This window comes from Rhopalosiphum padi, chromosome 2, assembly GCF_020882245.1.
Source record: "Rhopalosiphum padi isolate XX-2018 chromosome 2, ASM2088224v1, whole genome shotgun sequence".
Classification (NCBI taxonomy): Eukaryota; Metazoa; Arthropoda; class Insecta; order Hemiptera; family Aphididae; genus Rhopalosiphum; species Rhopalosiphum padi.
Genome location: NC_083598.1, coordinates 18,868,298 through 18,885,511, shown reverse-complemented (window position 1 = coordinate 18,885,511; position 17,214 = coordinate 18,868,298). Strand labels below are relative to the sequence as shown.

Below are 17,214 nucleotides of genomic sequence, written 5' to 3'. Positions count from 1 at the left end.
AAAATATTTCATGTTCAGAAAAAATTCATTATTTACTAAATATTTACTACACTATATATGAGAAACAGCAGGAACGGAATATGATTACAAGTAATTTCAGCACATGAATTGGCGATGTTTCGTGTACTAACGCGGACGGCGGTCAACCGCAATCTCAATCAAATGGTAATCGCATTGTACGACTGAAGCGATGCGGGATCGGGGGTACGAAAAAGAGGAGGCACTACGGAGTTTGGAGATAAATCTGTAACGAGTTCACGGGTGTCGCACGCTCGATTATGGACGCCCCCCCCCCCAACTGCATGGCGAACAGCCGAACGACACCCGCCATCTACAATCTCGTTGCACTGAGGCGAGCCGTACCGGAGTGGACGACAATGCTGCCGCAACGACACCAATACTAGTTATGGCAATTTTTACATATTTACGACAATTCAAAAATTACTCTGTTACGGAACAATGCGAACGACTGCTTATGATGGTCACGAAACGTCATATACAACCATATAGTAAGAGCGAGACTGCATTGCGCGTACATAGTTAACGACAAACGGTAGGGATGTTGGCGTGCGGTGATGGACAACCGGCGAAGAAGCCGGACAACAACTGAATAGGTGCCATGAAGTGGTGACACACTCGGACGCAAGTCATAACAATATATACATACGGGATGGTATACGACGTATACCGATGACGAATAGTCAAACGCGATCGGGCACGCAGATAATACGGCATAGTACGCAAGTTTTCGCGGTGAAGGATTTATTTTTCGACTCTGAAACATTATACGTATTGTAAGACGGGTGGCAGTAACAGTTTGGGTAAAAAAAAATACGAAATAATCAAGATTTTTATTTTATATAAGTATATATGACAGACGGCCACGGCCCCTGTCGTTTTTTCGCCGTTTTTCACCTAAAATATGAAATAGGTATGCGTGATTTTAAGGTGGAAGCGTGATCGCGATGCCTTTAAAACGCTGTAGCGCACAAGAGGGACCGTCGGAAAATCTTTCTATAGCAAAAAAATTTCGAAAATCAAAATTTCAAGCACCTAAGTACGCTAAAACCACTTTTTTGAAAAAAAACGCGTATGCAAGTTTTCGTTGAGAAGGATTTATTTTTCAGATCTGAAACTTTAGACGTATCGTAAGATGGATTCACTTAAAATTATAAATATATGTATTTTTAAGATGGAAGCGTTCTACTTCACAGGAAATAATTAATTTTGTATTTTATTTTGTAGATTTTCATGTTATTTAAATATACTGCCAGCGAAAATACAACATTATTACAATGTGTATGTTTTCACTTCGTTGTTGTTTGTTTATTTATTAAATTATTTTAGTGTTGAAAAATTTCTGACTATTTTTAATTTTTTAATCTTTTTTTTTATGACGTAGATGATTATTTCTTTAATTTTTGATTTATCTTTTATTTAATATCGCATATAATATATAGTACAACCGTCGGATATAATAATTGACGTTTACGGAGATCTATCGATTTACCGTATTATAATATTATTTTTAAATCATCCACCCATCATATATTGTTGGTGTTTCGCTTTGGAACACCAAGTTTTTACACTACTAATGTTTTGTTTTTTATTATTTATGTATTATTATTAATATTATATATGTTAGGTGAAGTATTTCACTACACAGTATGTCTGTAGACCACGAATCCTCATTCTTTTTAATTAAATAGGTCTACGGCCTGCAACATTTTGCTTGCATCGCGGTACCACGATATTTATTCGACGCATTTTTTCTTGAACATTAACATCGTGATTTAACATTATGATATGTTATTGCAGGTTTCCATCTGCTGTTTTGGTCTAAATTTATACAGATCTTGATCTTAGGTCTTCCAGCTGTATTTAATTATTATTAATAAAGAGCCTGTTGCTTTAATTTTATTGTAACTTGTATCTAATCTATTTATGCAAATTTAAAAATCAGTGCTATTTTTTTAAAAATAATTTTGTTGTAATACTGACTATGTTATGTTATATATCTTCTTTTGGTTTTGAAATTATAGCTTCATTATTAACCATTATGTTATTTTTTGTTTCTTAATTTAATTGTTGATTTTTTAATAAAACCGTAAATAATATTTAACAAAATTTATTTTGTATAACCTTTTGTAAAAAAAATTAACGTTTGTTTCATTTACTGGATAGGTTCACTCCCTGTGTATATATTGTATAATTGTTGTATTCATTGATTCATTCATCTTGTGTATGGACCTGATTTTTTTATTATACCTTGAAGCATACATTTTAAATATTTATTTAATTATCATTATATTAATAATAATAATAATAATAATAATGATAATAAGAAAACTACCTTTTGGTAGATATGTAAAAACATATAAATGTTATGGATAAATCCATTTAAAAGAATGCTTTATATTATATTCAGCGTTGCAGTGTTCAACAGCAATCCCAATCAAATTTCCGGTCGGTGAGGCCACAGCCACAGCCAGGATATATATGATAATATAATATATGTATATATATGGATATCGTCCAGTACCGTCGTCCCACCGTAATTATACATCGTCACTGCAGCACTTAAAAAAATGCTAACCGTTGGTCGTGAGTTTCTGTAATCCCATATCACACGATATTTGATTTATTTCTATTGTTTTTATTTTTACAATATATCTTGGTGAGACGTCTCCTACACCGAAATGGTATTTTTGTACGATTGAAAAATACTTTTTTTTGATTTGGATCGGCTTGTTTTACGGCGCCGTATTATTTTTATGCGTCCCCGATTGCGTTCGGCCGTTCGACAGCCTCCGCTCGCGTTCGACGCGTAAACGTCGTACACCTTCAGGCCGTTTTTATTTTGACGTACATCTGAGTGTGCCACCACTTCACGGCAACCTACTCGGTGTTAAACGCTTCAGTACGTTTTTTTTATTTTTATCATTATTGTCCGGCTTTTTCGCCGGTCGTTCCATCGCCTCACGCCAACTTCTCTACCGCTTGTCGTTACCTTTGAACGCGCAATGCGACGTTTCGTTTCCATCGAGCATTCGGTCGCAATGTTCCGTAAAGATTAATTGTCGAGGTGTCGTCAATCAGTAACGATTGCCATAACTGCTGTATTGGTGACATCGAGGCAGCATCGCTGGCCACCGTGTCACCGTCGCTGCCGGGCCGCGCGAATGTAAAAGGTGGGTGTCGTTCGGCTGTCCGTCATGCAGAGCGCGTCACGCGTCTATATCCGAGTGTGCGACACCCGTGAACTCGTCACACGACGGGGTGTCGGAGAACGTATGCTGATGATTTGTCGCCAAACTCCGTAGTGCCTCCTCTTTTTCGTACTCTCGATCCTGCATCGCTGCAGTAGGCATATGCGATGGTTTCACCGGAGCACCACAATTCTACGTATACATCGTGGGTTTGTCAACGTCGACATTGTATCTTTGTATTATTCCATGCTGCCAAGATGGTAATCTTTTACACTTCGAATGCCAGCCGTTGCTATATCAGTCACCATGTATACGTATAATATGATACGTATAATGGATCATTATAATATACAAAATAGTTATTGAATGATTATAGAAGATAATTGATAGTATAAAAATTTAAAAATATATTATAATGATAATTACATTTTATAATAATAATAATATTAATTGTTAAAATAAATATGTCGTGTACCTATGTTAATTATAACCCGTATTAAAATTTAAAAGTAAAAAATGAACTACACGAAACTTATTATATATTATGTTATTTATATTAGTATTTATTAGTAATATACTAATACATAGGTAAACTTTTATTGCAAAAAAAAGTTGAATAATTAATACCATTGATTATAAATACTAGTAATTTTTCTGACTGATTTTAAAATTTTCCCGGAACACTTATACCAAGTCCACGGAAAACCAGTTAAGAACCACTGTTTGTAGTGTATATACGTACGGTTTCGATACCACCATCCTACAGTGTTGCGTCGCGTGGGTTACAATTTTATTTTTTTTTTTTGTATTTATTTATAGTTGTGTAATACCTATTTACAAATCAACTGGATGCCGTCACCGGAAATTACACGCTTTTTAATTACACACCAACAATTTGATTGTGATTGCTGCTGACCAATGCCTCTTACTGTGATTCTGATACTTTATATGGCACTAGATCGTTTAAGTCTATGATGTGTCCTGGGTCTTTGAACGCAGTGCTTGATTTGAAAAAAAATAGAAGGGGGGCTCAGTGGATGTTGGATGAACGAGCGTTCCACACAAAATTCAATATCACATTATTGTCCGGAGCAAGCCCCCCACATCACCTTTCGCCACCTATAATACCCAAAAATCATTACATTTATTATATAAAAATATTTTAAAATAAAGAAACACTTATTTATTTATAACACATCGTCTAATGACATTATAATTTAAATTACGATTTATAAAGATATATAACATGTTATTATTTTAATAGCTCCATCAATACATCTACAAAAAAACTTTTCATGTATTATTACATGAATACAGTATTGTGCAACACAAACGTCGTCGAGAAACGATTTTATGGTATACAGCACAAACCGTGGTTGAAGATATAAGTATGACGTAAAAGTTTAGCTACCGATAACAACAAAAATAATATAAATATAAAATGCAATTTATTGAATAAAAAAAAACAGTATTGTATATCGACAAATGGGCTTCGAATCAACCGTATATTATATATGTGTACATTAAAGCAATAACAATAAAATAAATATCACGTACATCGATCGGTAATTATAATTATATAATTACATTATAATTTAAATTACGAATTATAAAGATATATAACATGTTATTATAATAACTCCATCAATACACCTACAAAATACTTTTCATGTATTATTACCTATATATATATACACCATTACACCTATGTACATGAATACAGACATACAGTATTGTGTGACACAAACGTCGTCGAGAAACGATTTTATGGTATACAGCACAACTCGTGGTTGAAGATATAAGTATGACGTAAAAGTACATCGATCGGCGTCCGCGATCCTATGTGCAAAAATAAAAAGAACAAAGATAAACGTCAGGGGGACTGTCGTCGGCGGTTGTACTCGTTACTGTAATCGCAACCGCTATGAACGCAAACGGCGAAAAAATCGTATTTACGCACGGCTTTCAAAAGACGCAAACTAGGTACGCGAATACAAAAGAACGTGTTGAAAAAACTCTGGAAAAGTCTTAAAATCCCGTGAAAAGTTTGTACATAATAAATAATTGTTTAAAATTTTAACTTTTAATTTTTTGTCCGAGAGAGGGTATTTTTCCGTTCGGTGTGGTGGAGATGCACGGATAAGGTTCTAGATTCTTCTTTTCCTTTTTATTAATATCATTTTTATTATTCTTATTCCTGATCATATTATTATTATTAATATTACTATTTTTATTATTATTATAATTATTTTATTCTCATAATAACTTTTATTTAAATTGTGCGTTTAACGGCGATTGCATTATTGGGATTTCTACGGTTTCTTGTTATCTGTCTCAGAACACGATGTCGGTCCTGTGTTATCGCTAATGAACCGGGTATAAAAGGCCCGGCGAAATGACCAGCATTGACATTCACTGTATGTCCTACGTCGTAGAAAGACCCACCCCGAACAGACTTGCGCGATTAGGGAAGGCATCTGGTATCTATAATTTTTGATCTTTAACATATTATGTTGCAATATATATAATAAACTAATCGACTACTTTATTATATATTTTTATTAATTCGTTCAAAAATATTTCTCAAACATTTTTAGTTTTTATTTTCATAAATAATATTTATTTTGCTTCTATTACTGTTCTTATTTATAAATTCTAAAAGTTTTCCATGACTCTTTTTAACTCTAAGATTTTTAAATTAACAACGGTTCCAAATTTTTCAGAACACAGACTCGAAATAGTTTTATGACCTCGTGATGTACTTCAACAATTCGCGTACACAATAGATCATAGATCTGTCATCGCGCTTATAGAGAAATTTGCAACTTAACAAAAAAAATGAAATAAATAATATGATAAACTACCAATTACCAAAAAGTATCACACGCAGTTAACAATCGTTATTGACGTTTGGAATGTAACAACGCACATGTGTGATTTGCAGTCGTAATAATCGTTATGATTATTATTTTATTGGTAACACTTAAGTACATAAGAAGAACGATGGCGATGTACACTAGAAGCCGTTTGGATTACCGCGACGTTAAACATTCACTATCGCTATCGAAGCGTGACGGACCATATAGCGGCTATTGATAAACACGCTGATTACGACTCGGACCCAATAGTGATGACTACGATAGCGACGACATATTGATGGCAAAGACGGTACGGGTTGATTTGCTTGGAATAAAAATGTCAGAAGTTTCGACTCAACTGCTGTTTCAGCGTACGGTGGAGGCGGTGCAGGTGCGCGAGATCGACGGCGACCGGATACAGACAGTGTATTGCCGACATCCGACAGGACGATGGTTACACAGTATCAGGACCTGTGCAGTGGCTGTCCGCAGACTACAGAGTCCTGTCCGCAGTAACTTACACGTGCATTCGCCGTCGTCGAAAACTATATACATCAGCCGTTCGCCGTGCCCATACATTAAGGTCAAAACGCGCGTATAATTAAGCGTGCTCGTGGCTAGTTCGATTACGATTACACTAAGTGGATGCGACATATATAAATATATAAATATATATCGATGTGACCAGTGGAACCATTTGAACAAAATCTCATCGGTGTTCGTGGCGCTGTAATATTATACATTAAAATAATATAATTTAATATTTTTGGATTCTCCTGTGACAATATAATATAATATTTTAATAAAAATTACAATTTATTGCTCCCAAAATAAAAAAATAAGTATAAAAAGTATACGTGTATTTACATCACATGTTCATTTTTCATAGACCCTGCAGGAATGCATTTAAAATATTTTTCATACGTACAAAATAACGGTCCAAATTAACTATAAACTATTTTATAAGTCTATGATTATAACGGTATATCATTATAAAATGTTCTAATTATACATTCGATATAAATATTATTTTCCCTTCCGTTTAAAATAAAATTATTGGCATACTAATTATTATTTTTGTATACTTTTTAATTTTCTATACTATAATTATGTTACAAGTATAAATTATAAGAAAATGTGTTATGACATAATATTATATAACTGCACTGCTTTTTGAACCCGAGTGTAGTATGATCTTTACCTTTTATTTTTAATGAGTGCAGCTCAACCATTATCTTTATTAACCTAAGTGCAATCAGGCCCGGCTTAAGTGTTTAAACACACCTATCGAACTTGAGTTTTGTCGTACCTTACATGTAAATACTTTATAAAATCTATAAAACAAAAATTTTAACTGCCGCCCTATGCGTGGGCCTATGTCACCTACCTCTTAAGTCTTGCTTGTGTGCGATCAAACTAAAATTAGTGTCAATCGATCTTACCCATAGTATTAATATAAGATAATTACTAACCTAACCCGTTAAGTATATTATCATATTATGGTAAATTGTTATTATCATTTAGTATTGAATAATTTTCATTATTCATTATCAATACATCGTATCATGACTACTTATTATTATTTTGATATTACTGTCGTAATTGTTTACCTATCCCGCTATTCTCTGTAAATTTTTTTTATTTTGGTAAATTGTTTATAATATTTTCTATACTGCATATTCTCCTTCCATTCCGTGTCTCTTAAAAACTTTATGAATTACAGTCCACTATCACACCGCATAGCTAGTGTCAGTAATGTTCCAAGACGAGCAGGCAGTCACCACTAGCCACAATCGATCGGCCGTGAGTAGAAAATATTACATTATGACATAAACTATTACGTAATCGATCCACCACGGCTCGTCACACAAATCTGATGTATCGATATTTATAGATAAAAATAAAAAAAATAAAATATAATGTTATTATATTATTATTTTTTTTTATTTGCATTTTGTTTTTAATTAAATGTGTACGAATAATAAATTTAAAAATGTTAAGACACGTACATGTCACATAACTTATAAGCACCTGGTACCAACTCAGTGTAGAAAAACTGTCCGAACCGTCATTGATTTCAACCACGATATAATACGATACCACGACTATAATTCAGTTATACGGTGGATGTAAACATACGCTGTAGCTGGAGGAACAGGATCCATACGGTAATGGGTATACATCGACGAGACAGGTCAATGAGCCAATAGTCAATAATATACGCCCGAACAGGACAGCGGCGCGTAGAACAGCGCAATCGTAGTCGCTGCAGTTCCAATCGCCGACTGTATTCCGGATGGTCTGGTATTTCCGGCGCGAATGTTTGGTTTCCGCTTTGAAGCGGGCTGGTCGACTACGGAGAGACGGATAGATCTTTACACGTTGAACGTGGACGACGACGGAACGTGACGCAGCCGTTACGACGAGAACACTGAAGACGCTTCCTCGGCAATGGTCGTACTGTGTTCGCAGTGTTCGAACTCGCTGAGTTTGAGATGAGTTTATTTGTGAATATTTGCGATAATTTCCGTTGAAGCTCACATTGTATATGTCATCCATCCACGTGATCACCGCCGGCTGACCTCGATCGACATAGTCGTCACTTGTCAGTAGAAAATGTAAACGCTCGAGGCCATCACCGTCACCACCCGTCGTCCCTGTCTAATAAGGGGGGCGTGTGTCTAGATTAGACAACGGCTATTTCGTGTATTATAGTACATAATAATTGTAGTATATAATAATCGTAATAATTGTAGAATATAATAATCGTAATAATTGTAATTAAATTGTGATGAAAATTTTTTATATAGCGTCTATTTTAGATTTTTTTATGATTCTCTTTAAGTACACTGTAAGATTTTTTAAATATTTTAAATATATTCAATATTTAACCTACAGTGCTCAAATCGAATTGGGCACTATATATAATAAATCAAGGTATATATAATTGATAAACATAAAAAAAAAAATAAAATTTGCCGTAAGAGCTATCAATAATGTAACACATTTTAATAAGAAAATAGTGTAAATGTATGAAACAAAAAATTATTTTCAGAAAAAAATTTGCTATATAGGCTTACAGTTGGTATAATAATACATTTTATAAATGAATAAAATGAAAATTTGAACTAGAATAACAAGAAAACAATAATTACATTGATAAAAAAAAATTAAAAAAAGACATCAGTAGACAACTAGACGAGGGTGGAGGATACAAAATGGCGATTCGGTGCCAAATGCAATGTGTTACAGGCGGACCAGATGGACGCGATCCGGCCGGCTTCGGTTCACCTCGCGTAAAGTCAATGGGCAGTGAATTTAATATATTATACGCGTTCCAACATCGGATATTCCCACCGACTGTATAATGATAAATGTATAATATATAATTATATCATGTATGAACTTTTTCCGATCGAATGATTGGCAACGAAAATTTAACATCATGACAACGCGAATTTGTTTTGACGTCGTTGTTGTTTTTTTTTTTAGCAAAGTATTTAAATTTCGAAATTTCGAAAAATTACCGACGATATTTAATTTCTTAACCTAATATGTATGACATAGATGATTTTGTGATTATTTATTAGTTCGAACAATTGCATGTTATACCTTGTATTACACTTAATACATTTTATGTTTAAAACTTACTTCATCTAATCTAAGTATTTATTTTACCCCTTTTTATTATTGATACCTGTAAAACAGTAGAATAAACAATAACGTCCAAAATGAATTGTATAACTTATTTATTGGTCACAATAATTCAATAATAATTAACCAACTTGGATATTATTTCAATTTTAAATTTAAAAATATTTTCTTATACCCTTAACCCTTAACGTTTTAATCTTATATACTAAATCGTAATCATAAAATAATAAACTCATTGTAAATGTTCATAATTATATATTATATATATATATATACTTGCAGACGTACTTGCAACATTATAATTAATCTTTTCTAGATAGGCTTTTTTTTTTTTTTAAAAAGAGTTAGGTCCATTCGTTCAATATTATAATATGTGCTTATAGCTGAATAATTTTAATAACATTTTCTTTATATCACTATTTAAAAGTTCAAATATCTAAAATTTATATAGCCTCATAGGTAATTGATATTCAATTGTTTAAGAATATTAGACCGGTAAAAGTAAAAACTAATAATATTAAACACGAATATACGATTCATCAATAATAACCGTATTCAATATTTAAACATTAAAAATGAAAAAATTTATATTGTAACGTTTTCTAACCTTTCAAACCCTAGCTTACGACTATCAAACAAGCTGCGGGTAACGGAGTTTCCTGAGTGCGTCTCGAAATTACCTTTTTTTAATGTTCCGAGTGGGTCCAAAATAAAGTAACATCTAAGTGCGCCCCCCAAAAAATGGTCATATTTTTGGTATAGCCTTAGTACGTCCCAGTTCATTTAAAGATACCTAGGATGCACCACGAGTAGGTGAAATGGCTTACACCCCAAAAATATTTTGGGATTTTTATTCATAATAATATATTTTATTCAATTGCTATTCAACATTACCATTTCACAGGTAAATAAGTGTTTGTTATCACATCAATGATTGTTGTAAAAAGTATAGATAAAATTATCACTAATTTCAATAACATATAAGACAGCATCATAGTATGGACTACTGTTGGTATCATATTATATTAAATAATTTATTACTATAAAAGTATTGTTATTATTATTTAATATATGTAATATGCATAAGTATACTTGCTCATAGATCTTATTCCAAAAATTAGGAACCGACTTGGCCAGTAGTGAAATACATCACCAATTAAACAGGAACCAGTTTTACTTACCTTAATTAAAATACATTTTTTAAACGGATAGGATAAGGTACTAATTTAGCCAAAAGGAAATAAATTCTGCTACAGAATTGTAATTTGTGATTTCCATTTAATAGAGTCCTCGATCAAAAAAAATAATATGGACGCATCATACCTGCTACTAGTTGGTCATTTCATTACCGCAGAGAGACCAACCACCCAACGGTCCCGACGTAATTATATTACCGACTATTATATACGATTAATTGTTTACAAACAAGTCAATTTAGTATTATTATTTATTATTAAACTACAATTCTACGTTATTATATTGAAATAAGCCAATATAGTGTAATTAGTAACTAGTAAGTATTATTGTTGAATATTAAAAAATATTTCATGTTCAGAAAAAATTCATTATTTACTAAATATTTACTACACTATATTTGAGAAACAGCAGGAACGGAATATGATAACAAGTAATTTCAGCACATTTATTGGCGATGTTTCGTGTACTAACGCGGACGGCGGTCAACCGCAATCTCAATCAAATGGTAATCGCATTGTACGACTGAAGCGATGCGGGATCGGGGGTACGAAAAAGAGGAGGCACTACGGAGTTTGGAGATAAATCTGTAACGAGTTCACGAGTGTCGTGACACCCGTGAGGTGTCGCACGCTCGATTATGGACGCCCCCCCCCCCAACTGCATGGCGAACAGCCGAACGACACCCGCCATCTACAATCTCGTTGCACTGAGGCGAGCCGTACCGGAGTGGACGACAATGCTGCCGCAACGACACCAATACTAGTTATGGCAATTTTTACATATTTACGACAATTCAAAAATTACTCCGTTACGGAACAATGCGAACGACTGCTTATGATGTTCACGAAACGTTATATACATCCATATAGTAAGAGCGGGCCGGCAATGCGCGTACATAGTTAACGACAAACGGTAGGGATGTTGGCGTGCGGTGATGGACAACCGGCGATGAAGCCGCACAACAATGATAAAAATACTGAGTAGGTTCCATGAAGTGGTGACACACTCGGACGCAAGTCATAATAATATATACAAACGGGATGGTGTACGACGTATACCGATGACGAATAGTCGAACGCAATCGGGGACGCAGATAATACGACAACCGATTAAAAAGCGGATCGAAATCGCAAATGGTATTGAGTAAAAAAATAAAAATAAATTAAATATCGTGTGATATTGAGTTACGGAACACACAGGATACCAATGGTCAGCATGATTTGGAGTGTAACGGTGATGACGTATAATTGCGGTGGCATGACGGTACTGAACGAGATCCATGTATATTATAAATGTACATCATAACTGTGGCAGTGATGACGACATATATTTATTTATTATATATCAAAATATTGTAGTGAAATAAAATTACATCACTGAAATCGTGTCATGGACTAAACGGGGCACATTAATTTGCATCGGCATCGTTATGCACTCGAAATGCTGTACACACATTATACATATCAACCATCGGGCGCATGTCTCGCTGGACAGCAATTTAATTGGGATTGCCGTTAACCACCACAACGCTGAACTGAGAATAATTACCACCGCCATCATAACATGCCACTAACTACATAATATAACATATAGTACAATTATCGAGCGGCATCATTACCCGGATTTTACAGCTAACCATAATGCCGCCAGTCTTTGAGGGGCCGAACAACGTGCTTACACCTGGCTACGGCCCCAGTCGTTTTTCGCCGTTTTTCACCTAAAATATTAAATATGCGTGATTTTAAGGTGGAAGCGTAATCGCGATGACTTTTAAAACGCTGTAGCGCACAAGAGGGACCGTCGGACAATCTTTCTATAGCAAAAAAATTTCGAAAATCAAAATTTCAAGCACCTAAGTACGCTAAAACCACTTTTTTGAAAAAAACGCGTAGCAAGTTTGCGCAGTGAAGGATTTATTTTTCGACTCTGAAACATTATATGTATTGTAAGACGGGTGGCGGTAACAGTTTGCGTAAAAAAAAATACGAAATAATCAAGATTTTTATTTTATATAAGTATATATGACAGACGGCCACGGCCCCTGTCGTTTTTCGCCGTTTTTCACCTAAAATATAAAGTATAAGCAGTGATATAAAGAAAAAATTACAATGCTGAATATAATTTTCGCGAAGTTTTAGCCATTACCCATGTCAAGAATATCTTTACTAAGAATGTCAAGTCTTTTGAAGATTACAATCGTTTAATAGTTTTATTATATGTACTGAAAAAATAAATGATATACATAATATGATTAAAAATTAATTAGTGTAGATCGAGTGACGAGTGTTTGGTACACTCAAAAACATATTATATCTTTTTGATGCGTAAAATGTACGGCCGCCTGACGATTCACCATTCGTCTAACGTCTTGGTATTTAATTTGCATTGCCATCACATATATATGAGTCAACCTCGTGTGTTATTGGTGGCGCATCAGTTTCGTTATGAATACCCACGACCCATCAAATTCACTATTACCGGACAACACATCACATCGAAATCGCAAACGCCGACCGGTCACCTATTGTTAAATTGTTCCGTTGTGTTTATTATTATTGTTATCAATGACGTATTGACGTTAATATCACATATAGTCCGTGACCCGATGTCAGTGATGTCACCACAGTATTTTGATACATAATAAATATATATATATCGTCACCATCACAGCTACGGTCAGGTTATATATATATATTTCATTCAGTACCGACGTGTCACTGCAGTTATAGACATTGTCATTGCATTCAAAGACATGTTGACCATTGCAGGTTGGATGTTCCCGCAATCCATGTCACACGAGATTTGTTTTTTTTTTTTTACTTTTGCAAAGTGTTGTTGAGACGTCTCCGACACCGACATCGTATTTTTGTACGATCACGAAATACCATTTGCGATTTTAATCGGCTGCTTTATCGGCGGTCACCGTATTATTCGGAGATTCGTCAACCTCCGCCGACCGTGTCGCGACAGATAAACGTCATACACCGGATCGTTTTTATTTTGACATGCGTCCTAGTGTGTGCTACCGCTTCGTGGCAACTTACTCGACGTTAAACGCTTTAGTACGTTTTTAATGTTTTTATCGTTGTTGTCCGGCTTCTTCGCCGGCTGTTCGGTCGCTGCTCGCCAACTTTTATACCGTTTGTCGTTATACACCTTTGTACGCGCGATGCAGTACATTCTCGCTCTAACTGTACCGTTATCCGTGACGTTTCGTGTTCATCAAGCGATCGGTCGCATTGTTACGTAACGATTAATTGTCGCTCTATCGTAAATCAGTAACGATTGCTCGATTGGTTTCGTTAATGAGGTAGCACCGTTTTCCACTCCCGTACCGCTTATAACATACAGCCACCGTGTCGCCGTCGGGCCGCGCGATTGTAAAAGGCGGATGCCGTTCGGCTGGCCGCCATGCACAGGGAGTCTAACGCGTCCATAACCGAACATGCGACACCCGTGAACTCTTCACACCACGGGATGCCAAAAAACGCGCGTTGGTGCCTTATCGCCAGACTCCCCGCTTCCTCTTTCTCGGGAGTGCTTACTCTCTGTCGTCCTATCCGACAGCTTCAACTAAGAACTGCAATTTTACGTACGTCGTCGGTTCGTCAACTGCTGTATCTTCGATGCACGAAATCATTGTATTGCGATAATGATAATATATACGATTACCGATGATTTCAGTAGTGACAACACTGAGTCGGTGTATTCGATTTCATTGATGTTGGCTGATTCGTAGACTGCAGCCATTTACTCTTGTGTGGTGTTTCAGTGTTTGAACGTTTGAACTCTGAATTGCAAATGATCTAAATTATGGTTTCGTCTGATGCCGTTCCTTCCAGACGACGAATATAACGTTTTTTTATTACTATAGCCAGCTATAGTGTGATGTTCATTATTGTTAACGGCCAGTAGATATTAGGAATTTCTATAGACGATTATTTTTATGTATAACACGTAGTACCTACGGTAAATAGAATATTATATTTTAATATCTTGACGAGGATTTGTGTTATTTTGTACTCGTTGGCGAAAGCGCGCTTATGGAAAAAAATAGGTATTTTAGTTTTTATCACGTCCGTCACTTTCATAATAGTATGCGACGTATCTTACACGTATTATACTTATTATAGTAGGTTAGTAGGTATCATTATGATTCACACCCGCGTCAACTACAACGACAACATAATAATATAATAACATAATTTACCTACACTTGCACAATATTATATACCAATAGTACACGGATTCGGTGGCAGTCGTTGGTGTAATGATGTTATCATTATTTGAATCGATGGCGTCGCGCGTTGCCTTATATTACATTCATTTAGCCATTTGCCTACCACGCGCAGTGTGTTTTAGATTTTTTGGTATTAACCAGAAACGACGAGACGTATACAAGCACAACATTATAATATTATAAACAGTCCTACTTGACGTGTGCAATAACGAGCGGCAACGTATTACAATCAAAATTATTATATTAATATCGTTGCGCGTCGTTATTCTACGATAGTACCTACTCGTTTAATGGGCGTACGCTTACTCGGCACTTACCAACCGCCTATATTATATTATACTATATATATATAATGATATGTTGGAGCGCACGCGACAAATGTCGAGTTTGAAACCGTATACGTGTAGCGCACAATGTAAAATTTCTCTTGACGATGGCAACGTGTAATGTCATCGTTTAATAATAATATTATAGTTATACGTACGTAGTTCATTAACGACCACTCGGCGACGCGCGGTTATTGGATTCGCGTGTGTAAAAGGTTTTTAATATTTATTGTTTTTTTTTTATTTTTGTCGACATGTGCGTTAACCGCGTACATAATTATTATCTCGTTAGCACTCACTCCGCACACATAATAATTATATCCTATTATGACGTGTACGCCACTAAACCGCTCGGTATCGGCGTGTACATTATATTATAATATATTATAATATTATCGGGAGCACACGTTCGGTTCAACGGTATCACTGTCATCGCGTGTCCGGTGACAGTCGTCTCAGATCTTGTGTAGTACTTATGATCTAAATTCTAAGGCGATCGTCGTCCGTCATAAAAATGTATTATAATTTATAATATTATGATAGTACCCTATACTTAGAATATATCAATTCAATAACTTTTCTGTGGAGAATTCGAACCGGTTTAGCTACACGGTCGATCACCGTACGCCGTAAGTACTATAATAGTATACAATAATACTATGATAATGACGTTTTTCACTATTTACATTGCAAATATTTAAAATATACATTATATTAACTGTATGGGTACCCCACTTCACTCGAGAAATAATGAACAAAATATGGCGATATTCAGCGTGTCTCGGTATTATAATATATAGTATACCCGGTTAGGTCTCCTCACGAGAGAATCGGCATCTGTGTATTTCGCTTTTCGAACAATAGTTCTACAGATATGAACGATCCACCTGTGGCGTATTACTACATTATATTACATGTAGTCAGATGTCGTTTAAACTACCCTTAAAACTTTTCTGATATATCTAAAAACGACGTCTTGAATTTTCGTCTAAATTAGTCGAGTAGCGCTGAGTCAAAAGTTACTTTTTGTTGATCATTTTAATAACAAACAATACCTATATTAAATATTATTTTATTTAAAAACAAAATCCGATAAAAACGGATATAGTCATTTTTACGGTTAGAGTTGGCTATCTATACGAAATAAAAAATAATAAAGAATAATAATACAAAATAATTTTAAAATTGTATTTCTGTAACCAATGGTGACCATCATATAAACCAAAGATTATTCGATTATCGTGAGCCAAAACAAAATTCGTTTGTTGAACCACTCTCGCGGGGTTGAGAAAGAAGCTAATAAAACATTCAAGTTTCGAGTATACTATTGATAAAACTATTATTTAAATCAGTTTAATAGTTATTTATTGCGTATACATAATCTAGCTTTATGATATTAGTGTAATAAATATACAATATACATAACATATATATATTATACCTACCTGTAAATTGTTATTTTTTTATTATCGATCGATTGTAAATTGTGGTAAATATATGTGCGTGTGTGTGTGTGTTTGTAGGACCTCCGGACCCACCAGCCGGCAGACCTGTTGTCTCCGTGTCAGAGACTAGTGCGGACATAACGTGGTCGAGTCCAGCGTACGACGGCGGGTGTATGGTCACCGGTTACGGCGTGGAAGTCCGACCGTTCAACCAGTCCGATTGGAAACTAGTAGCCGACAAGTGAGTGACAATTTATTTTCATCTAATCTTTATTTATTGTCCGG

General features: G+C 34.9%; 1 protein-coding gene across 2 annotated transcripts in view; it reads left to right on the top strand.

Moving 5' to 3' along the window:
- LOC132923359 (uncharacterized) overlaps positions 1-17,214 on the top strand; it is a 185,322-nt gene that overhangs the window by 111,553 nt on the left and 56,555 nt on the right. For both annotated transcript variants that reach the window (XM_060987310.1, XM_060987309.1), the window contains exon 36: positions 17,008-17,170. In XM_060987310.1, the coding sequence (XP_060843293.1) occupies positions 17,008-17,170 (163 nt within the window). The remainder of the gene's footprint in view (positions 1-17,007; positions 17,171-17,214) is intronic.